We start from the raw sequence: 25,453 nt of genomic DNA, 5'->3' as shown, positions 1-25,453 counted from the left end.
TAATAATCTTCAATTTATATAATTAAATCATTTTTTATCTGTTACATCGATCTACTTTTATATTTTTATACTAATTTTCATGAATTTTATTTCTAAATTTATTCTTGCTTTCTTTCACATCATTAAAATAAACAAAATCAATCTATTCTCAAATATTTAAATTCATCTGTGTCCTCTCTCCTAAATTCATTATCTAAAGTGAATATACTTTCAAATTCATCCTAAGCACAACCTTAGTGAAACACATGTTATTAATTTTATGTTCAAGTCAAACCAAGTTTCACGACAGAGAATAAACCCTTAAATTTTCTATTCTACATAATATATTTAAATAACCGGTAGTTTACTCTTAGATTAACTCGAGCTAACAATTAAAATAGAAGATATGTAGTATTTTAGTTTTCATGGTCCTATTAAATTTTCAATACACAAATAACAGTTCATCCAGAAGTATATAAAGCAAAAATAAATTTTCGTGTTACAAATTAAAATATACATAGACTGTAATATTATTTTATATTTTTATACATTTATTGATTATCATGATAAATTGTTTAACTTTTGTTATAATTAATTGAAATTCATAAAATGAATAATTAAGATTAGAGGTGAAAAAAATTCAAAATATAATAATTATTAATTGTTAAATATTATATAAATATTCATTTTAACATCTTATTTTAATAATATTAAATTATTATAGGATTCTTTACACTTTTAACATATAAAAAACTGTTAATTTTATGGAACATATAAAATGCTATTAGAATGCTTAGAGTTAACCAACGTACCTACAACGTCAAAATATATGCAAGATCCTAATTTATTAAGAATTGTATCACAATAAAATAAAAGTGTAATATTTAGAGTTTTACAAAAGATCTTATAAAAATAAGGTTTAATCCTTTTGGACATCCCTATTTGTGTAGGGTTGTCTCAAATAGATCCTCGTATTTTTATTTATTTCAATTAGGTCCCTTTTTTTGTAAACTTGACTTAATTTTAACCTTGCCGTTAAATTTAGTGGACGGCGTTAAAATTTGTGTGACTTGACTTGCTGACTATGCAATTTTTAATGATGTGGCATAGTGTGGTGGAATTTTTATTGACGTGTGGAGTGTCCCATTTGGATCTTGTTACCTTTCTTCCAAAAGCGGATCATTCTCCTCCTCATCATCCTTCTTCCCTAAAAACTCAGACCGGAGCTGACTTGATTTCATAACCCGACTTGATTTTCTCTCGACGGTGTCGAGTGTTTGGGAGACGACGGAACCGGGGCAGCCAAGGTTATGGCTGCAAGGACGGAATGAGAGGATTTCCATTGAATTCCTTAATTCCTTAAATTAGAGATTTCAATCTTCCAATTTAGGGATTTCAATCTTGAGCGATTTTCACAGCATCAGAAGAAGCACCAGATAGCCTTCTCTTCATGAACCCCACAGCATAAAGTCCAGCATACCCCAAAAGCCTTTCTGGTCTGACAATCTTCTGTGATGAAAAAAAAAACATTTTTTTAAAAAAAGATCTAGAACATATTCTCACCAATAAAGCACGTTACTGTAGTAACCAGTTGCCAGCACCACTACATCGACATAGAGCTTTTCACCATTGACAAGCTCAACTTCTCCACTATTGAACCTCTTAACTCCTGGCACCACTTTTATATCACCGGATCTAATCTTCGTCAAGGCACCAAGATCCAAAACCGGGGTCTTTCCCTTTGTGTTCTTCAGCTCCAAAGGACCCGTCGAACGCCTTTTCAGCCCCAACTTGTCCATGTTCCCAAAAACAAACCATGCCAACAACAAGATAATCTTCTTTGGGCAGCCATCGCAAATATAAATGTTGATTTTCCAAATACTTCTCTGGGCAATACGTGAACCTATATCCAAAAAACAGAACACCCTTGTTATTATCCGGCCACTATGAGTTCGACGAAGAAATTATCCGGCGCGGGAGGAGCGAAGGAGGAGGAAGAAGAGAAATAAAGGGGCTACTGATTCCATGGCACCCGAGAGAGTGAGAGAGGTCATAGGATCCAAACGTGACACGGGACACGTCATTAAAAAATCCAGCACACTGTGTCATGTCATTAAAATTTGCTTCGTCAGCATGCCACGACTCAATAAATTTAACGCCGTCTGTTGAAATTAACGGCAGGGTTCCAATTGACTCAATTTTACAAAAATAAGGACCTACTTGAGATAAAAATAAATACGAGGACCTATTTGAGACAATCCTACACAAATAGGGATGTCCGAAAGGATTAAACCTAAAAATAAAAAGTAATATCTATATGCTCTGTTACCACCAAACACCAAACACTTGTTCTACAAAAACATAATCATCTATTCGGATAATTAAGATGATTATTGCAACCTAGAAAACAAACAAAATATACAAACACAAATATAAGGATAAGCTAATATTACCAATATATATATATATATATATATATATATATATATATATATATATATATATATATATATATAATTGAATTATGAAAATAACAATTAAACACAAGTGAATCAAACAATTCCTAAGCATAAAGACGTTAACTCTAGACTTAACCATTCAGATATATGTACTGATGTAGAATTTTGGTGGGTTATGTATTTGTGGTAACCTTCAATTCTCTACAGAGTCATTGCCAATGAATTTCCCTATACCATACACAATGTTAGTCCTTTAATGCCTTAGGACAAGGTAAAGTTCCTATATTAGGATCTTTTACTCCTCTCACCACATACTCCACCATTCTTTACTTGAGATTGGATGATTATTAAAACATCAGAAACACTTATACTAAATCCTTACATCAATACATACAAAATTTAAAACAACACGGGAAATTTCTCCTTGCAATTTCCTTTTATAACATACTTAATACATACATTCGATCATATTATAGTTTATATTACATCACAAACTTTGCACTAAACTTACATAGTATTCATAGAAATTAACGTCAGTTGGGAGGTAGGCCAATGTCAATTTGGCCAAAATATTTACAAAAATGTTCTCATGCATTTTTAATGTGGGATTTTGCTACACTTGATGTGGAAATGATGATATTGAAATCCCTTTTTGTGTTAGTGTAATGAGAATCAACGTTAAATGTCCTGCATCCAATAAAAATATATATAAAATGAGTATTTATGAACTTTACAGTTTACATGTTCTTATTAAACGAAGGATTTTAGTCAAGGAAAGGAAGAGCTGATGAGTAGAAAAGCCAAACTTAGGATATAGATTAAACCACTCCGAAAGAAGATTGAGTTGTAGAAGTTAAAAGGCATTGTAGAATAAGTTCAATCGTTCACTTAAGTACCCTAAACCAAGAAAAACTCAATCTTTTCCTGAGTGGCTCAATCTCTGTCCTAAATTTGACTTTGCTAGTCACTAACTCTTCTTCAACTTGGTCATACGCAAGATAAAAAAATGATACTCATTAAGAAAAAACTCATTTCATCGTAGTTGTTTTTATTGGTAAAAAGATGAACTGAGGTGAGTGGTAGGATACAAACAAAAGTCTCATGTGAGATAAAACAAGAGATGATCATGAATTTATATACATATAAGATACTTCCTTTGGTAAGAGGCCAAGTTGATGAAATAATTGTCAAAAAATTTTGAAATGAAGGATCTTGGCCTTGCCAAACAAATTCTTGGTTTGAAAATCTCCAAAGATAGATATGAAGGTATTTTAAACTTATCTCAAGATAAATATATAGATAAAAATTTGCGTAGCAGATTTAATGTTGGAAATGCTAAAACCAGAAATACAACTTTGGGAACTCACTTAAAGTTTTCAAAAGGGAAGCAATCTCACTTTACAAGGGTTCTCTGATGCATACTTGGGAGGATATCTGGATGGTAGAAAGATCACAACAAGTTACATTTTTACATTGGGTGGTACAACTATCAGTTGGAAGTCTAAACTTCAAGGAAGAGTCTCCCTCTCAACCATTGAAACTGAATATGTAGTTATCTCAGAAGCAGTAAAGGAGATGATATGGTTGAAGATCCATTAACCCATTGTCTTAAGGTTTTGGGTAGAGAATAATGTCAATCCCTTATGTGGTTGGAGTCAAATCTCATCGGTGTGGTATCTCCCTAGTTAACCTCCTCCTCGATAAACTCAACAAGTAGTATTAGAGCTAGGTTGAGCTCAAATGAGTATAATGAGAGTCAAGTTAGGCTTAGACGAGTACAATGATCCCTGTATCAAAAGTCTTCCTGATAAAGGGTTTAAGGTTAGTGTGTCTCGTTAAGATGAACGACAATACGGAAATGAATACTCAACTGCTTCTACTAGAGGGAGAATGTACCAATGACAAAGGGACTCATCCTAGAAGGGGGAGATTGTTAGAATTTCAAGTGTGAGTCTAAGTCTAAAATTTGGTAGAAATGAGAAAGTAGAGCATCGTATAAGGTTGAAGATCCATTAACATATTGCCTTAAGGTTTTTGGTAGAGATTGATGTTAATACCTTATGTGGTTGGGCTCATATCTTATTAGTGTTGTATCTTTTCAGTGAACCTTCTCGGTAAACCCAATAATGAGAATTAATATCCAATTTTGATAAACATATAATACAAAAAAAGGACATTCATTGAAAGTCATGATTAAGTTCTCCAAAAATAGTCACGATCACAAATAAAAATGGAAACTTTAGGAAATAAACCTTAATGACAAAACATATTGTATAGAAAAACTCTCCACGAAATGTCATTACTAAAGACAAAGACTTGTTGCGTCTAACAAACATCACTTATGGAGTTGAGTTATGGAACCCTATAACCTTCATCATATCTCCAAGTTGGTACCTATACAAGCCTGGAAATTAGGCCAAGTTGAAGGAGGCGACAAAGACCAAGTGGTAGTAGAAGATGAAATCGAGAAAGGTGACGGAGGAAGTGGAGGGTTAAGGTTGCGGATGTTGCTACGTATATAAGAAACTAATAACTCATTCACTAATGACTAACCTGAATACTATATCGTTAATGATTTAGACTCGTTAGATAAAATAACCAAATTGAACAAAAATTCTAAAAAAATAAAGTTATTTTAAACATTGAAAAAAACTCAAAATCTACTTTAAACAATTAAGCCAATATAAAATAAGTGTATTTTCTTTAATCATCAATAACATTTATCTTAACTTTATTATTATTGAAAAAAGAATTAATGTTATGACGAAGTGGGGCCTGAAGCCATCTCCACCCCGAATGAAGGTCCGCCACTACTGTTGAGAAACTTTTTCTTAAGAGCCAAAACAAATTTCATTAAAGAGATATTTCATTCTTTCTTCTCACCAACCAACCCATGGTGCTGCCAAAGGTGGGTCCCAAAATTATGATGCAACACTTGCTGTAACCCAACTCATTTATAAGATGTTTGAAATATTCTGTGACCAAAATATATAACAAAATAATGTCACTTCACAATATCCTTGATGAAGAAAAAATTAACCACTGGTGTGGATTTCATACATCTTCATCCAAATAATCTAATTCAAGAATATCATAGATATGCCATTTGGTTCATGCTCCATGAATTTTTGAATAAAGTTAGTTAAATCGAATAAAAGGTCTCGAACAACTAGAAAGGAAATAGTAAAGCAAACAAAATTTTTAATAATTTAATATGATTGAATTAGAATTTTAGATTACAACTTAAATAGTTACATTCTCACTGCGCGGTCATTCATCTATATTTTATTAGATTGAATTTTAAGTTAGAAGAAAATCAACCAAATGAGAACATTAAATATGAACACACCTTTGCTTGTCTATTACGTTTATTTTAAGCTTGACCTGTCCAATTTTCAGTACGCAATAATGGTATTCCACGTAGAAACTCCTAAAAATCAGTGATGTATAATTTTCATCTGTTACAAGTGAAATTCATTACACGAGAATAGAGACTGTTAGATTGTAGATGTTGAAGTTTCTTTTGACTCATTCCATGGCAGCAACACTATATTATTTTCCCCTAAAGCCAGTAAATACTACTAAGATGGTTCATCTGCACCATTGGTTCATGAAAATGAAGTTGATCGAGACTCAAATCCCAAGAGCTAGGACAATTTCTCACTCAATCAATGACAGGAATGAAAATAACCACTACCCGTGAAGAAGAAGGACTATTTTGATTGTTGCCACTTGGTCATTTAGAATTACCCAATTGAATTTGAAGATTGGTTTTCAATTCAACAAACTCTGATGAAGTGATCCAATGGAGGATACCACGTGGCATTATTTTGTCAAGCATTAGAAATTGTTGAAGATTCAACAAACTTAATTGTTCCATGTGTGTTTCATTTCTTGTTGATTTTACTTTAGGTCTCTGTCTATAAAGTTGTATTTTGTTTGGTTGAATTCATCACATCCTTATTCTGGTCCCAATTCAGCTTATTGTTGAACTACTTTTCTTTTTTCTTTATAAATTTTCTGTTGAGCTGCTGAATATTGTGAAAAGTCTTTGGTTTCTGATGATTTAGTAGCAGTAATCCTTACAATTTAGGACAACTTTTATTCATTTCTTTAAATATACATAATTTGAAGTAACTATTAAATGAATAAGCTGATCGAATTATCTTAATCATAATTTACTTACACTTTACTTCTTCATAATAATTTACAGCTAAAAAAAGATATAACTGTGAAAAACAGGATTTTTCCACTTAGAAGTTACAAGCACAGTTATTTTTTTTTTGCTTAATTTGGTGGCCATAAATTTGCCGACTGTGAATGCTCAAGATTCAGCCACAAGGTTGGGATTGTAGTAACTACTAAGAATTTCTTGAAGCTTTAAAAGATAATTTGAATCATAGCTCAGATCACAAAACATTGAATGTCTACGTAATGCATATTTTTCAAAAAAGGGATTCCTGGCATAGTTTTCGGTCAAAGGGAGAGATATTTCGTTACTCAAAAGAACAACTAAATTTCTAGTCTTTAAACAATAAAATAAGGCCAGCAAAAGAGACTCTTTAACATTTTCTCATATGTTCATTCTCATTCAAAACCACTTTTTCTTTGAAGAATTGCCACAAGAGAAGAAAGATTGGTTGTTGCTTGTGGCAAGCCCTTGGTGGGTGCTTCCTCTGGTGCATTAATTTATTCCCTTTAAGTTTTGGAGGGCATGAAGGTGGGCAAAGGGACTCATTACCTTCATGATTCACATGGCATGATAAAAAAAGAGTTAGGTCCAAATTCAATTTTTCATTTAAAATATTGACCAGTGATGTGACTATTGGCCATTTGCATTCAGGACCCTCCCAAGATTTCAAGTTGCTCAAGCAAGTGTCTCTTTCAGTAAATAGGGTTACACATCCAGGGGAAAAGACCAAGTGCTCTTCACCAATTTCTTAAATAGCAGTATTAGACTCCTTGAACTTTTCTTCTTAAACAATAAAGCCCATTAAAAAATATTGCTTTAATTTTTAATTTTTTTTTTCCTAGAACTGTGTCTGCTTCATCTCCTTGAGAAGAAAGCCATAATATCTTACACTTGAAAATGATGGCACTGCAATCAGTAACAAATTGCTTTTTTCTGATGAATGCATCTGGCATGAAAATCGCAAGTTGACTTCAAATGTCTTCATTCCATACAATGCCACCAGCTATAGGTCAAATTTATAATATATCTTTTTTCTTATCAAGAGCCATTTCAAATGTTATTTCTAGATTTTGACCACAATGGATTTCTTTGATGACCATGCACTGGAGTCAAAATGCTTACCAACTATCTGAATTGGCTTATGGTCTTGTATGCCTCAATAAACATAACCTAGAAATTTATGCAAGTTATAACCGTGCTAAGGTTTGGTGGGAATTGAATTACCAGAGAATTTCAATATTATAGAAGCATGTTGTTTCATTATACTCCATTCTTTTAGATTTATTGCATTTGTTGAACAGATAGATCAACTTCAGGAGAAAGAAAACAGAATATGGTATCACTCTATTTTGGAATCAAATCAAATTTAAGTAAATCAAAAGAATAATACATTGCAAAATGGCAGATGAAACTCTTACAGTCATTAAATATAATACACACTAAGTGGGACAATAAGGTTTTTGACCTGGAAACCCTAACCTGTTTATGAACACATACAAGCCTGTAAAAGAGAACATGATTATTCTTGCCTATCTGCTATCACTACCTTCTATGAGGATTTTGCAACCACTTTTGAGATCCTTCAAAGAAATCCAAAAGGTAGTTTTCTAAATCATCAGCACTGTACTTAATGATTTTGTCACTTATGTGACTGTTATGCCTTCCAACAAAAGTTCTATAAGCTTGGATTACTTTGAGAGATATAGAAATCCGTAAATCTTCGCGAAGCTGAATATCTGGGATAAGCCAAGCTGTCTGGATCCTGTAAACATCCTCAAAACCAAGGTAGAAGCTTCGTAGCCTCTCTTTAAGAAGACTTTTTGAGACCGAATTTGTACCCGGAGCAAGAATCCCTTCATCCTTTAGTAAGAGAAGAATGGAACTCCAACTAGCCCTCTCATATTTCATTGCATGCTGCTGAAACTTCCAATTGCGCTTTCGAATCCATTCATCTCCAAACACCAGCCTGAGTTCAGACCCCTTGACCTTTTCAGCCATGTAATGCAGGTTGTTCATCAAGAACAAGTGCTGCAAGGAGACTTCTTTGTATAACTTAGACTTCTCCTCAAGGTTGCTTTCCAAGATAGATGCGAGTGATCGGAAGTGAAGGGCCATTGAGGAAACTCTACATGGAGACCCATGGCTTCTGCTATCTTCTTCTGTACCAGGGCTCATGTCAGGTGACAGCGAAATGGATTCTTCCTCTTCCTGGTCCTTCAGAAGTAGATTGAGTATGTCAGTGTAGTCTGTAAGGGTTCTGAGATAATTCATAACATATTTGGTTAAAGGATGTATCCCACCACCAACAAAAGGGGTTGATGATGCATTTGTTGCAATGGCATTTTCAAATTCAAAAAATGTTGCCCTCACACAATCGCCTAGTCTCTTCAGAACTTCATGACATTCAATTTTAACCGAGGAACCAACCTCATCTGTGTACAAAGCATCAATGTCTGGCATAAGGTCTTGCAGAACCTCGTACATGTCAAGAACACGGAACAATTTCTCAGGTTGGTGAGGGCCAATGGACATGGCTTCACCGAAATTCAGAAGCTGCAATATCGAAGCCTTAGATGCATCAACAAAACAAGATAGACTGACAGGCTCACCCTCCCCAAAAATCTGGTCACTGAGCCACCTCTCACTTGCAAGATACACCCTAACAAAGATCTTGACAGCCCAAATCCATCTTTTGATTTTGGAATTCAGAGTACCCCATTGCATTTTCAGAACGTCCTCGATGCTGAGCCTTTCCATTTCAAGAATGAAGAGGCACTCGTCTAGGGCATCCCTCCGGACAATGATATAAGCATTGGAACATTCCTGGCAATAATTTGAAGCAAAAAGTAAGTTTGCAATACACCTGAGATCCGGGATCACGGCTGGATGAACCAAATCAATGATATGCTCCTCAGACGCTCTGCTGACACTATCTCTTTGAAGTGATTCCTCAACCGATTCATCACCTATAGAGATTATGGAGTTCTCATCAACAACATCTTCCTCACTGGAACGAAAAGAGACATATTCAGGCTCAAAAGGTTGCCTGTTCTGGATAAGCAAGTTACTGAATTCTTCTTCAAGGCGTGCCATAGCAGTTTGAAGAACACTATAAGCCCTCTGCAGAAACTCGTACTCCTGATCCTCTTTCCTCAAATGCAAGCTTTCCAACTTCTCAATCAACCTGCGGGCCTCGTTAGCAGCATTCAGATACTCAGACGCTTCTTCAGTTCCCAAATCCCAAATCATGGACTGATCCTCCTCCCATCTCATAATTTTCTCCTGAATCACATTAAGTCTTTCTTCAATAGCATTAAGACCCTCATCATCCTCCTCCTCCTCATCATCATCATCATCAGCACCACCATCATGATCATTGCCGCCCTCCCCTCCTTGGCCTTGTTTTCCCTCCTCCTTCTCACTAGGTACGGACATGGAAGACAATCTGGTCCCAAGATCTGCCAGAATTTTCTTGGCATCACTGGTAAGGGTCTTATTCGGCCCTAGTGCCTTCACAATATGCCTTACTGCAGCAATCAAGTTCTCCTCTCTTTCTAGCTCTCCAATCGCAGACTCAGACTCCTCTACAGCCATTGAAAAACCCCACTTCAACAAACAACAATCACCAAAACCACTTCCAACCTTTTTGAACCCCAAAATCAAGCTCAACACTTCCTCCTCCACAATCCTCCAATTTACCCACTTCAACAATTTATAAGCAACCAAATTCAACACCAAAAGTTCAGGTGGCTAAGATGAAAATCCTCCTTCTGCCTGCAGAAACCCCCGAAACAAAATTAACTGTTATCATAGATACAAAACAAAACCCATAACAAAACCAGCAAAATAAAGATATTGCAACCCCAGATGAACCGGGAAGAATAACAACAGGATAATTATGAAACAAGAAAATGGAACACATAAAAAATTTACCTTTACTTCCGTCCTGGATATCTGGAAAACCCAACAAAAATCTGAGTGAAGAAGAAGCAGGAGAATTGAAAGGTGAGCAAGATCTGGAAGGACAGAAGAAGTATCAAAAGCACTGAACGCTCTGTTTTGACTTTTATGAAGGCAGACACAGTTGTGTTAATAAGGAGAAAGCGAAGGAGAAGGAAGAGCTCTTTTAGGAGCTTTAAAAAGATAAAATAAATATAATAATAATAGTAATGACAATGATAATATGAAAAATATTGGCGTGGCTGCGATTTCTATTACCAATCTCAAATTCGTTTTCTTTCTACTGCTTGTTACTACCAATTACGATCTATCCTTAAAATATTGAAATTTTCGTACTGGTCCTTGTTCTGGTTGGTTTGTACGACTCTCACCTTTTTTTTTTAAATTAATTTTCTTTTCTTGATTATTTGAGCACTCTTAATTCTTTTATATGGTGTGGATTTTGACATATAAAAAGCTCAGATGTATAAATATTTTTTTAATTCATCGAAATACCTTTGAAAAAGACAAAATTACACGGAACTATAAAACAATAAAACAGACAATAACTAAAATTGATGTCAGAACAGGTATACTTTGGAAAAGCGTATATGATTTAGATATGTGTTCTATTGTGTATACAAGTGGCAATTAGTGAATTTATTTTTAAAATAAGCAAATAAATAAAAAGTGATTTTCATCATGAAATATTATTATGATCAGACACCTTCTTTTCATTAAGAAAACTAGTTATAAATTTAATAAAGATACTGTTAAAAAAATTTCTTTTTAAATCAATAAATACATATTTTGAGGAACTATTTTAGAACTTATCTCTTGTTATGTTATAAGCTTTGTTCACATGATGTATCTAAATCAATCGAATGGGTTCATTCAAGAGTTTCTTCTACTACTGTTGTGCTTTTGACTTGTTGGACTTGTCTTTTTCCTTTGGGGGTATAGCGTGGGACAACACACATTCTATAACCAAACCATGTTTATCTTTTATTTTATCCAATGTAAGATTTTATTTATATTTAACGTAGAGAAGTTTTTCTTTCTTTTCAGCTGCCATCTTTGTTTACTACATACTTTTTATTAGATTTGGACAACTTTCTTAACAATACGAAAAAAACTATGTATATTTGTTATTAGATTCAAGCAGGTACGTGTGTATGAACATAATTCATGTCTCCTGATGGTGTTTTCTTTTTCAAAAAAGAGAAAAGTTATGAACATAATATATTTTGAGAAAGGGAATTTGGAAGTGTTGTTGTAGTGATAACAACAGTGTCATAGAGATGTGATGGTGAATAATTTGGACGGCAGAAACATAATTAAGAATTGACAGACAATAAAGAAGAGGCATTATTTTACTTTGATATATAAAGTGTAAACAGTGACTCAATCATCATAAAATTAGTTAACATCTGGGCTCCATTGCTGCTTTTTGAGGTTCTTTCACGATAAAATGACAGAGAAAATAAGCACAAAATGGCCTTTGATTCACACCAAAAGTAGAAAGAAAGAGGTTTGGTCAATGTAGTTTTCGTAAAGTCCTACAATTACAGCAAAGATGCACATTTGTGGTGTTGTTGGAGAGCATTAACACTTCCTTTGATTCCACACTTCAATTTGTAGCAGCAAATATAGAAAGGAGAGAATTAGAGATGATCACTGTTAACTTGATTTTATTTGAAGAAGAAAGTTCATCTTATCACTTATAATGTTTTTGTGTATTGCATTGTAGATTTATTTTTTTCACATATAGATTAGAAAATTACTTAGAGAGAGCATATTATGCTAGATATTTATACACATAACACATTTTCTTAGGTCATAACTCACTTTCTGGAAATTTTGAATTCTAAATTATGATTGGAAAGAAACTTGTTGAAAAATAGAATTTTTATTTTTTTTCCATCTAAAAAGAAGGGGAAGAGATTTTTGAAAAAAAAATTACAAAAAATAATACAATTCAAAATTCAATTTTTGATATTGAAAAAAAACATGTTATTTATGTAAATATTTGACATAATATGCTATTTGGATAATATTTAAATAAAAATATGCTATTTGGGTGAAAAATCTTGAATTGTGACCAAGGATTCAATTTATGTTGCTAAAATAATAAAGATTGTATACTTAATTCTGAAATATTATAACAATAATCAGAATAATAATAATAATACATTTTTTATAGTATAAAAATTTAAAAATAACGTTGAAAATGAAAATAAAAGTAATGATAATAAATAAATTTATTTAACTTTCTTCTCAATCTTACTATATTTAAATAATTTATATTTTATTTTTTTAACTTTCTTTCACATCGTCAAACAAAAAAAGATAGTGAGAAACTTACCAAATTAATAAGAAAATGGTGTACGATTAAAATAATGAAAATATTAATACAATATTACCTTATATTGTAAAAATATATATATTATATCACATTTTAGAAATGATATAAAAAGAAACTTGTAGACATCTAGAATCGATGAACCCTAAACCCTTGAAATGCAAGGAAATTTTCAGCGTTAGAAAATTCTTGTAACAAGTATGTAATCATGTTTTAACTATCAACTATGATTAATTGACTAATACTTTCTTCTATTAAATACGTGTTTGTTTTGATGTGTTTTGCAATGGTTTCGACATAATTATTCTAATTTGACATTACTTTTTCTTAATACACATGCTTATTAGATGTAATTTTCAAACACCCAAAAGATCCTAGACAAACAGACGAATTATTTGTAAGAATAAATGTGCAATCACACAATTTAGAAACTGAAAAGAACATGATCTAATTAGTGACATCATACAAAGAATGATCATTAAACGATACGTGAACAAGTTTTAGAAGCACCTTCTAGACCCTTTTACACAATTTCTATACAAGGGTTTGCAGAAACAGAATTCGAAAGTTGACCCGACATCCATGGTAAACATTTTACATTATTATCTTTTATATAGTCAAAGTGTGCAGTCAATAAAAAATGTGGCACTTGTCTCCAACATTAGGTACCTTACTTTTGCAGAAAAGCGAAAATGATGCAACCAATGAAGGAAAGTCTCCCTTGTGTCAAACATGGTATGCCATAACATATTGTTTAATTATCTAATACCAATTGTAGGACAATATTAATGTGCTTGCCAACAAGAGATAAGACATAAAAAATCATGATGAGACGATAAGATATCTACTTTTTTTTATAAAAACATTTTTATTTCTCTAACAACTGTCTTTTAACATTTTCCTTGACCTTAATAATATGTTAACCAGACATGCCCTGTTTTTAAGTTACTTAAGCCTCTGTTTTGATACAAATTAGATTTGTTTTGATACAAATTAGATATGTTTTGAAGAATTTTTCTGTTAAAAATATAGAAGTTATTTTCACTAGAAAAAAAAATACAAATTTCAGTTAATTTGTTGACAACGAAAAATGTCACATTTGTTCAGAACGATGATAGCAAGACAATAGAAATTAGCATCTCTGGCTTTTACACTTGTTTCTCTCTCTCTCTTTCCTTTTCTTTTTCTTTTTTACCTTTGTCATTGTTTTCTTTTTGTCACCTCATTTTCCCTTAAGAACATTTTATTTTTTCTGTTTCAGGACTTGGGAAGAGGCTTTCCTGCAAGGAATGATGTGAATAACTGAAGGGCTGCTCTTGGCTTGAATAGAGGCACTTCATGCCCTGCTCCTCTCACTGTTGCAAATGTTACTCCTTCGTACACCTCTGTCCACCCTCCAACCTTCAAATAAACACCACAAAATTTCCCTCACTTTCTATAACTCAACTATGTCAATTCAATTTTTCATTTTCATACAAAAAAATTGCACCCTTATATTATATACAGAATAAATTGCATTCACTTCCCACTGTATTATCTTAAATGACACTCATAACTTTTTTAAAGAATAAGGATGTGCATTTAAATGTGAATATATCAAAGTATGCACATGCATCCTTTAAGGATTTGCCTGTGTATCACATGTGATCAAAAATTGCAGTGAACATGATAATTTGAAAACTCTGTTTACTGTGTATATAGTAGTAGCTGTTGCCTCAACATAATTGCAGTTTTTTTTTTCAGTTTTGAGCCAAATTGTAGGTTTGCTCCACAATGGAGGATGAAACTAAAGTAGGGGCTAGAAGCTGTAGGGAAATGCTGGTAAAGGAACATTTTAAAATAATGATTGAAGGTAGGACAGTAGGACCTTCAGACTTTAAAGTTCACCGTTTGGCATCAGGTGAAGGTTGATTTTGAAACAATACACACCAGAAATGTTTAATTAACTACCCTAGGATTCAAGACCATTAATTAATACAGTTGACTATTCCTTTGTCATAATTAAGCTTCATTATCCACTCTAACAAAATTTCTTTTTCATGTGTAGCTTGATAGCTAATTAAAACAGTGCAAGATATATGGCAATAACTGCTAAGTAGTAATTACTCAGAAATGTGTATGGGAGAGGAAGAACAATTTCAAACCACTTACCTGATTTTTGACATACCAAGGATACCATGGTATTTTAGTTGACAACTTAAGCTGTGCAAGGGCATATCTTGTTGCTGTGACAGGTACCACTGAGTCCACGTCCCCACTGTATTAGCAAAAAGTGTCAAACATAATTGATATGCATCTAACAATTAATCTTTGACTTGAACTGCACTATCTCGTGTGAGAGAAAAAGAGACATGGGACAATTAATGGGATTTGCCTCAATTTAGGCATGGTTCTTTAGATGTTCTTGATCCTGTTCTCTAGTCAAAACTTCAAAGTTAATGTTTCAATCTGATAACTTGTTTTAACTTTTAATATAAACTTTTGTTCAATAGAAGTGAAACTCTGATTCTAAGATACAAAAGATATACTTGAACTATATGCATTTCAAACTAGATGGTGCAGCCACAAGAGAGTCTTAAGGGTGCACGCATAGAAGAGCTATATATATGCATTTAAAAACCAACCTGAACACCCAAACTCTTATTCCGTGAGCTATCAACTCTCTATAAATGGGAAGAACAGATACATCTGTATCATTCCAGTTCCGATTCAAAACCTCACTGCACCAAATAAAAACAAACATAATCATCAATAAACCCTTTATTCAATCCTTCATAAAGTCTACAGCACAAACTTACCTGCAAGCAGTCCACTTATAAGGGATTCTAGTTGTGTTAGCGTGGAGGGCTTTCTGAACATCAGGTCTGTTGTAGTAAATCTCTGCATACTTTTCTGTACATGGATCATAGCCAGACCAATGCCTAAAAGCCTGTGAATAAATAAATTCTCCATAAGCTCGTACGAACAAGATTATATGTCATATATACAGAAAGAAACAACATCATACGATAAATTCAATGTCAAGTATTTAACCTTACACAAATATTCAAAATTAATAATTAACTTTTATCTTGTATAAAACTGCCAATGTTTTCATAATTGTTCTTTTAAAAGGAACACATTCCAAAGTAACAACTTGATTGTATACTTTCATCATGAACATTTTTTTGGGGTGATCAATATATCAGTGCATAAAACTCATTTAAGATAATGACATCTTTATCTGTTCTTCACACATTCAGAGTTGAAAATAAAATCTCTAATCACATATTTAAAGGAGATAGTTAGTTATTTATCAGGGTATGTTGATCTCATGTATTGAACACTAACATGTTGCTTCTTAAAAGATGTGATGTGACTACACAGAATTATGAAGAAAATGATTACAGTGGGAGGGAGATAGTAGTAGTGAAAATTAAATTGATACCTTATGGGGTCGGTGAGGCAAGCGCATGGTGTGGCGGGTGGGAGAGGTACTACCATCAGAGTTGTTGCATGGAGGAGCATAGATGTTGTACTGATCAATGTTACCGAATTCTTGATCCATGGCATAGCTATACACTGACTCACACTCATCAGATTCCTTCTGCCGGTGAAAATCACATGTACTCATCAATTGCCGGTAAGTCTGGTCCGAGATCATAGCATGGCTCCACCAATATGTCACTGTCCCCAAGTTATCATAGTAGTTGTCTGTCACTGCATTTCCTACCTGCATTGCATTTTCATATATATCATTAACAATGCCTCATTCAATATACTAAATTTCATTTCACCTCACTAACCATTATGCCTTTCAGATTAATGGGGTGCTTGCTTTTTGCGTTATGGTTCATTATTTCCTTAGCTAATTGAGGAACATAATGGCCTGCATAGCTCTCTCCAGTGATATAAAGTTCCCGGTGTTTGTAACGGGGGAACCGTTCCAGCCATTGGAGAACAAATTCCAGAGAGTCTTGAGCTGAAAAGTGATATACAGAATTCAACACACATAAAAGGATATATAGAATTCATTAGTCATTGATTAGAAAAATGATTAATCACTATATTTATGAAGAGACGTTTAAGAGGAGAAACAAAGAAAATGAGTTGGTAGATATCATCATAACTTGGTATGATTCGTTTTTGAGAGACCAACATTTAGTTGCTGATAAAGTCATCAAATGGATGTGAAAAGTGGTAAAGCTGAACTCTAGTCTCTAGGTGTTGTTTTCAGCTGAATCACGTTGTGGAAGTTTCAACTACGATGATGAGAAATTTTTGTACTGGAGCGAGTGCTGCAAGTACAATGTGGCTATGTTGATGAGGTACGTGGTTGCTCAATACATAAATTATTATGTGATAAACGTGGACCACCAAAATTGGTCCATCATTATCAACTGGCAATTATGTTCCGGGACACACTTATCAACTCACAATAATAATAATAATAATAATAATAATAATAATAATAATAATAATAATAATAATAATAATAATAATAATAATAATAATAATAATAATAATAATAATAATAATAATAATAATAATAATAATAATAATAATAATAATAAATAATAATAATAATAATAATGTTAGAAGCAGTAATTAACATTTTATCACTAGTTATAGGACATGTACATCTTTATTATTTTCCATGGCCTACCAAGAAAATCATCACTATAGGAAAAATATATGAAGCGTGAACAGTGGTGACAATTAATGAGGATTGAGGGTTGTGGGACCTACCAGTGCGGTGGTCGCCGGTGTCAAGGAGGTCGGAGGAACGGTTGGTGTAGGAAAAGCCAACGCCGGCCGGAGCTTCCAAGAACAAGAGGTTGGCCACAGTGTTCCATGAAAACTTGTTAATGTATAGCCCAGAAGCTGTTTTGTTTATTCTAAATGGTCCAATCTCTTCAGATGCTCCATATGCCACTGATGAACATCCTGGACCTAATATACAACAAATTTGCACACTACGTTAAAATATGGATTTGGGTTTACTTTCTTTACCATTATGTTCAAACATTTCCTTATTCATTGATTTTTTTACCATTATCTTTATCAATTATAGTCTAAGAAATTTATGATAGAGTAATAATAATATATCCTCCTAAAATCTCCCTACTACTTGAGAAAAAAATCTCTTCACTACTCTCTTTCAAGACTTTTAGATATTTAAGATTTTTACAGATATACATTTTGACCAAATTACCCTTATTTATTGTTTTACAGTTGTTTGTATTATTTCCAACTACTTCATTTACACTCAATCTTCTATACCATTGCCGCTACAAAATAGCATAGATGTTCTACTATGAGTATCTTCTAAAAGTTAAATTCATTAATGTACATAAATAACCTTAATTACTCAATCATGTAAAGGCGTGATTGGAATTAATATATAGTTAAATGTCTTAAAAAATATGAGATGCATCTAAAATTATACCATAACATGTAAAAACAAGTGCAGAGTTATTAAAAGAATTAGAAAGTATTCATTCTAAGTTGTAGTGGTTAAGAAAGTAAAACAAAAGGTTGATATTAGAAAATGTTATCCATATATATGTTTCCTTGTAAAGATGTTAGTTAATGAGTTAGTGATTGAGAAAAGAAGAGGTATGTTTTGGTGAGAAAGGATTTAATGAGATTAATTAAAGACGAATTAAATGGTTGGATAGATATAAATGTGCATAATAGGGAGAGAAAGGTGTAGGCAATGTGCTAAACATAGGGTTGCATTGATGGTGTGGCAATGGCAGCTGACAAGTTGCATAACAGAACCTTAAATAATGGCTCTGAGCCTATTTAATCATTAATGAGTCTGGTTTTTAGTTGCTTTCAAGCATTAAGTGCCATGCGTGTGTAAGTGTGCGTCTCTGTATCTGTATGTATCTGTGATTCATACACAGAAAAAAGAAATAGAGAGAGAAAAATAGAGTGCAGAAGTTCATTGTGTGTACCATTCATCGTTAGTTAGGTCATCATTCCAAGCTATCCATTGCCATTTGCCAACCCACTCATGTGGGCTCTACCTACACTTTCTTTTGTTTCTTTCACGGTACACAAATTCAATGCATTTCCACATCCAAATTTCGTTTTTAAATTTTTCATTTTTCTCCCTCCAATTCAACACCCCAGAAATGCAATCAAAAGCAGGTTTAATTAAAGAAGCCATTTTAAAAAGTAAGTAACACGGAAAAAGAATAAATGTTTTCATTGAATTTCAAGTCAAACTTATAAGCTTACGCATAAGCGGTATTTAAGGAAAAGAAGTAAGACTTCTCATTAATTAATTATGCACAGAAAAATATTTAAAGGGTTCAAAAAAATATAGTGGTATTTGTACATTTCGTTGACTGGTATGTCGGTAGCAAAATAGTATTAGCTGTATTTTTTAACCCTTTGATGGCATTACTGAAAGCAAAAGATTAAAAATACCAAATGAGGAAAACAAAACCAAAACCATTCTCTAATCAAGACGCGATATAACAGTGACTTCAGCTATGCACAGACCGTTAAGAAAACATAAAATTTGAATGCAATTGTTCTTCCTTAATCAAAACGTTAAAGTGACTTATGATGTGTAAGAAAGAGAAATGGTCCGGTAGTAATTTTGGATCATCAGAATCATTTGAGATCATAGTGGTTGAAAATGATATGCAGTGGTTTTCTGTGTAAGAAAGAGAAGAGGTTTTGAATGGTTGGAAGATGTAACTTCTAACCTCCATTGAGCCAAATGACCAAAGGTTTGGTGAGAGGATTTTGTGCAGCTTCAGTGAGCCAGTAAAAGAGAGCTCTACCAGCAACCTTGTTGACAGTTACATAGCCAGAAAATTGCTGAAATGACACCTTAGGCTGGCCAGGGAGTGCCAAAATCCTATCAACAGCTTCTTCTTCTTCTCCTGCTTTAGCACAAGAGGCTCCGACCAAGATCATTACAACCCAAATGAAGAGATGAGAAAAGATCTGTTTTTTCCCCATGGCTTGGTGTGGTGAGTGAAAATGAAGAAAAGGGTGTGAGGAAGAATGAGCAAAAGAGAAACGAAAATGTGTATGAACTGGTGGTTGTGTATGAGAGCGAGAGTGAAAAGAGTTATGAAAATGGTGGATTAAATAGGAGAGAGAGGGGAAGAGTGCCATGAGTGTCATAAACACTTTTGGCACTTTGGCTACATACCAGTTTTCGTTCAAAATACTATTTTGACCCTATTTTGTCTAGCTACTATACTAATTTTGGTTTATCTTATAACCAAAGAATGTCGATATAGAAACTGTAGAGGAAGAAAAATATGTGTAAAGGTGTCAGTTGTTACACCTAGTTCATGTTAGGTAGGACTTAGGAGTTTCAATAAAATCAATAGGATATATGGATCCACTGCCGTTGAAAAATGTTTAAAAAAATAATTACAGAGAGTGCAATTTCATCAAACACACAATTCATTCTTCCTTCATTATACTTTTCGATAATGGTAATCAATATCTTAAGAGGATTAGTTAAGAAATTAATACATATTAAAAATCATATGATAACCTATTAAGAAAACCATAACAGAACGTGCATTTTCTAATCCCAATAAAAGGTTTCTTTTTCTTAGCTGAAGACACTGTTTATAGCCTTACTTTTTAAATTTTAATGAATATTTTTATATAAATAAGAATAATATGAGTGAAGCTCTTTCTATTTATTTATTTTGGGAGATGTTTATCAAAATATTTAATGTTTAATTACATTTTTTTATCTATCCATTCTATTTATCGATATTTTGTAAGAAAATCATCATAAATTTTGATTTCTACTACACATAAAATTTAACAAAGCAAAGTGATAGAGCAGTTTATTACATCAGCACATTTATGTCATAATGCTGCATAATACTTTAGAATTTCTATTAAGTTTGCAAGGCAATAAATAAATCAAAACACAAGATCAGACTTGTGAAAAAAGAGAGTAAATGAATTAAACTTGTTAGATATAATTACAATGACAAGAAAACAAGAAATGTAATCAAACCATAATTATTTCATAAAATCATGTTATTCTCTTTCAACTATAAGTTTTCATATACAGCATTTCAATTTAAAGCTTTAATCAACAAAGTGAAGTTCAATTTCATTCAAACTATTATCTTTTGTGTGATTAATTAAATGATGACTTAAATACTGATTTGTTATGAATCTAAGAAAGGGGCCACCTTTTTGTTTTTTATTAAAAAAAGATTGTATTTTATGCATGAGGTTGATGATTAGGAAAAGATTGGAAAGTGGGGTTGGTATTAAATGGCATAAAAATCAAGTTAGGGATGAATGATTTTGATGGGTTTGTTGAATCTTATGTGAGTGGCTCACACATGGTGTTTTGAAGAGCTCTTGAAAGCGTCCCTTTGAACCTCCATTAATTAAGCACAATAACTTTGACTACATCTATCTATTACTATTCAATCTATTTTGCTTCAATCTGGGCATTGTGTACAAAAGTTAGAAAATATCTATTTTGTCTTGTACAATACCCATAATTGAACAAATTATTGTGTTCTATATATCTTGGGGTACGTAGTTCATAATTAGAGTTTCTTGGGCTAATGATTATGGAGTTTTGCAATTATTGTCGCAATTTTGTAGAAGAAGAAACTGGCACAGGCCAAAAAGATGGAGATGAAGAAGAAGAAGCATTTGCTAGGTTTAAAAGAAAGTGAGAAAGGGTGAGTGATAAGATTAAATGCTATTGCACTGTTCTGCAAATTAACTATAGATGCTCAGATATCAGAGCTGATGTAAAAGAACGTGAATGTCATCTACATTTTCTGAATCGAAAAGTGACTTCTCATTTTGCCAAATTCATTAAACATTATAAAATAAGTGTGTGGATAAATTTCATAGTAGTACTTGAATACAAGAGAAAGAATCCAATAATTTTATATGAATAGTAATATTGTCATATATTAAGAGGAAGAGACAAAATAAATTCAATTAATGAAAATTTAAAATAGAAAAAACTTGACTAAAAAATACAAAAGGTTTGAATATGCGGTGCACAAAAAATATTTAATAAAAACAGTTAGAAATATTCAAATTTACAAAGGAATTGTAATTGATATGAGTGAAATAAAAAAATAAAGAAATGTTTGAATAGAATTGATATGAATTTCATTTATTAAGAGAATATATGTCAGAATATAAAAAGAATAGTAATGTAAATGTGTGAATAGTAGAGTGTTGTTGAATGTGTGCAGGGTATATGAGGACAATATCCTATTATTGGTCATAAATGGGAATTAGTTTTAATATGCGATAATGCAAAAGTAAAAAAGATGTTAAAAAGAATGTGGATATTGGTGGAATGATGCAGTGATGCACAGATATTGAATTAGTGGTTAAACTAGAAAAGAAGGTGAAATAAGTAGCAACACATTTTCCATTTTGGTGAAAGTGAAGAATCATGGCGAAGGAACAGAAATTGTCCTTTTTTCTAATTAGAGACGAGGCAAGAAAGATGAGAAAAAGAAGCATTATTATCAACAGTTCTCTTGACGTGCACGCTAGGTGTGGTGTGGGAATGAGAGGTTCCATTCAACAATTTCTCAAAATAGAATGCTCAGCCTGCCTCTGTTAAATCTTAAAACCAAATCCATCACTGTTTCGTAACTACAAAACATCCATTCACACAATTACGTCTTAATTTCAAAATTATAAACACTTTCTGGAACAATCACCTTCTTATAGATTGTTCCTTATTTGAATGTGTTGGATTCTTTCATTTGATTAACCGGAAGAGATTTAAATCTATCGAGTAATGAATTAATAGTATAAGATATTTAACATTATCTTTAACCTTAAACGTTAAATTTTGCAAGTCTTACTTTTTATATATTCTTCATTTTACAATCCCGTAAGATTATTACACTATAAAAAAATTTTGTAATTACAAAAACAGATTTTTATTGATGAAGTTTTCATTAACAAACCCAAATTTACTAATGAATTTTAGAGTTTTAATTATCAATGAATATTTTTGCTGGTATAAAATTTGTCATTAAATTATAATTTGTATTATTGATAGATATTTTTATTGATAAATTGTCTTATGATCAATTTCATCAATAAAATTTGTTGATAATTTGTGATTTATATTACTGATGAATATTTCTATTTGTAAGAAAAGTAATAAATTTTCTACCAAATTTTTTGAAATCCTTTGTATTAAGAATACATGGTAAGAAGAATAAAAGAAAGAGATAAAAAAGAGAAATGAGAAAAGAAAAAGGAATAACCACACCAATGTAGATAGTAACATAATGATAATGATGATACAAAGTTAAGAGAAGAAAGAAATATAACAAAAGAGAAGAGAATGAGACGAAGAAAAAATCCAAAACCACGATGGTGTAAAAAGAAAAGATAAAAGGAAGAAAGAAAAAAAAACTAATCATGATATTTATCTACAAATTTTAATTTGTTAATAATTATCAAAATATATATTTATGGATAGATTTAATATTATCATTAATTATTAACAATTTTTTTATCATTAATAATCTTAATAAAATCAAATTATTAAAAAAAAATCTATTACTAACAAATTATATCTATCGATAATATATGATTTTTTTAATAGACTAATTTTATATTCTCTATATAATTTGTTTTTATTATTAGTTACTAAGTTATTTTGACATGATTATTTCTTTTTATGAAATTACACGGGTCTTTATGTATTATTTTGTAATAAGTTATGCGATTTTTTTCTCATTTTACATGTTTTTTTTTATTATAAATGATTGCATGTACAAATTGGATTTTCAAATTACAAATATGTCGAGATTTTCTCCTTTTCCTTTTCGTTTTCCCTTTTGATCATTTGTTTTGTCAGTTATTTTATTGTTTTTCATTTTATTCTATTTTCTTTTATTTGTGATGATTTATTTATCATTAATATATTTAAGTTTATTAAAATATTGGGTTAAAAATTAAAATTCATGTAAAAATCTAACTATTAATAAAAAGTTGTAGTAAATAAAATTTTCATTCTTTATTATATTATAATTTCATCTTAATACAATTTTAGTTACAAAACATTCTTTTAAGTTTTAGAAATAATAAAGACTTTAACATCAAGAAAATAATTAAATAACGATCAATTTGACGACAAAAAATAATTAATTATTTTATTGTCTAATCTACATATAATTTTATATTAATATTTAAAATAGTCTCTATTTATATATTTAAAATACAAGGAATTAGTGTTTAACTTAATTTGTAATTTAAGATTAGAAATTAATTTAAAATCAATAATAATAACTAATAGTTAATGTTAATGAATAATTTAGATTTTAATAAACAAATTAATTATAATTTTTATTTATAAATCAATTATAATTTTTTATTTATAATGCAAACTATTTTGGATATGAATAATTTTTTAGTTTTAACTTATAATTAATTATTTTGGTCTCCAAAATTAATTTTTTATTTAATAAATTTTTACTAAAAATTTAAATAAAATTATATAAATTTATGAAAAACTTAAAATTTTATTAAACATAAAAAATAAAACAAGTTAATATCACAATAGGAATATAATAAAAAAAATGAAATATCATTTATAATATTTTGTTATCTACTGCGATAAACAAAAATTATATATATAGTAACTCAAATTTTTAAAATAAGCGCATGTTAAATATTATTATAAATTTTGATATTTTAATTATTTTGACATACATAAATCACATTAAATCTATAATAAAAGTTATACTTCACGAAATAGAAAGTAAACTATATTTAAAAAAAACTAAACAAATACATGAAAGTAAAATATTAAACAATTATATTATTCTCTATAAATTAAAGTCAAATTAACTAACTAATTAGTAAAATGATTTTTTTTATAAAATTTTAAGAAACTTTTAATTAATATACTTACAAACATAAAAACATTAACGATTTTTTTTTTCTCTAAACCTCTAAAAAATCTTAAGAAAGTATATAATAAACTAAAATAGAATCAATTTTCAACAAAAACATACGAAAGTCTTCATTTCAAGTTCTTCTAATGTTTAAATGATTCTTATAAATTTAACATAAATACAAATTGCATTAAAATATTTACTCGTGTTTTTTTAATTGCTAACACATATGATTAAAGTATGACTTATCAACTAAATTTTTTGTATTATCTCTTTTTCGAATATTCCAAATATATGACAATAATTTTGATATTTTAAAATATATTAAAAATATTTTTAATATATCCATATAAGTGCATTTTAAAGACTCAACCTGAAAGCAATTAACCTTAAATCAATTAGCAGGTAACTTAAATTTTTATAACTTTAATTCATTGAAAACACTCATTTAGTTAAATTTGAGTATTTTCTTGTATTGTATATGTAATTAAAAAAAAAGTGAAATGTTGAAAGGACATGATGAGGGGCAATGTGGAGAAGAGGATAGAAAGAGTGATTGGAATTGGAATTGGAACTTGAGCTTTGCATAGCATAGGGACATAGTTAGGTCCATAATTAACCTCTTTCCTACCTA

General features: G+C 31.2%; 2 protein-coding genes across 2 annotated transcripts; both read right to left on the bottom strand.

Annotated features, from left to right (window-relative positions):
- Window positions 1-7,977: 7,977 nt before the first annotated feature.
- Window positions 7,978-10,795, bottom strand: LOC108323064 (exocyst complex component EXO70E2). Its single transcript, XM_017555394.2, has 2 exons — window positions 10,564-10,795; window positions 7,978-10,404 (listed from the first exon to the last, which is right to left on the bottom strand). Exon 2 carries the CDS (start codon window positions 10,222-10,224, stop codon window positions 8,173-8,175), a length of 2,052 nt encoding a protein of 683 aa, XP_017410883.1. The 5' UTR covers window positions 10,225-10,404; window positions 10,564-10,795; the 3' UTR covers window positions 7,978-8,172.
- Window positions 10,796-13,985: 3,190 nt separating this feature from the next.
- On the bottom strand, window positions 13,986-20,057 carry LOC108323062 (serine carboxypeptidase-like 25). Its single transcript, XM_017555392.2, has 8 exons — window positions 19,636-20,057; window positions 17,660-17,863; window positions 16,717-16,892; window positions 16,359-16,643; window positions 15,730-15,860; window positions 15,556-15,651; window positions 15,083-15,188; window positions 13,986-14,332 (listed from the first exon to the last, which is right to left on the bottom strand). The coding sequence occupies exons 1-8, from the start codon at window positions 20,051-20,053 to the stop codon at window positions 14,189-14,191; spliced, it is 1,560 nt and encodes a 519-aa protein (XP_017410881.2). The 5' UTR covers window positions 20,054-20,057; the 3' UTR covers window positions 13,986-14,188.
- Window positions 20,058-25,453: the final 5,396 nt, after the last annotated feature.

The sequence above is a fragment of the Vigna angularis genome, chromosome 2 (genome assembly GCF_016808095.1).
Source record: "Vigna angularis cultivar LongXiaoDou No.4 chromosome 2, ASM1680809v1, whole genome shotgun sequence".
Taxonomy (NCBI): Eukaryota; Viridiplantae; Streptophyta; class Magnoliopsida; order Fabales; family Fabaceae; genus Vigna; species Vigna angularis.
Note: the sequence above shows the minus strand (reverse complement) of the source record. Positions and strands in the feature narration are given on the sequence as shown.

Bases quoted from the DNA above. Each gene is read 5' to 3' on its own strand.
- LOC108323064 (XM_017555394.2), bottom strand. From the start codon at position 10,224: ATGGCTGTAGAGGAGTCTGAGTCTGCGATTGGAGAGCTAGAAAGAGAG.
- LOC108323062 (XM_017555392.2), bottom strand. From the start codon at position 20,053: ATGGCACTCTTCCCCTCTCTCTCCTATTTAATCCACCATTTTCATAAC. The intron at 17,864-19,635 runs GTTAGAAGTTAC...GTTGTATATTAG, and splicing joins GGTCATTTGGCTCAATGGAG to GTCCAGGATGTTCATCAGTG. The intron at 15,861-16,358 runs GTATCAATTTAA...ATTTATTCACAG, and splicing joins TGCCTCACCGACCCCATAAG to GCTTTTAGGCATTGGTCTGG.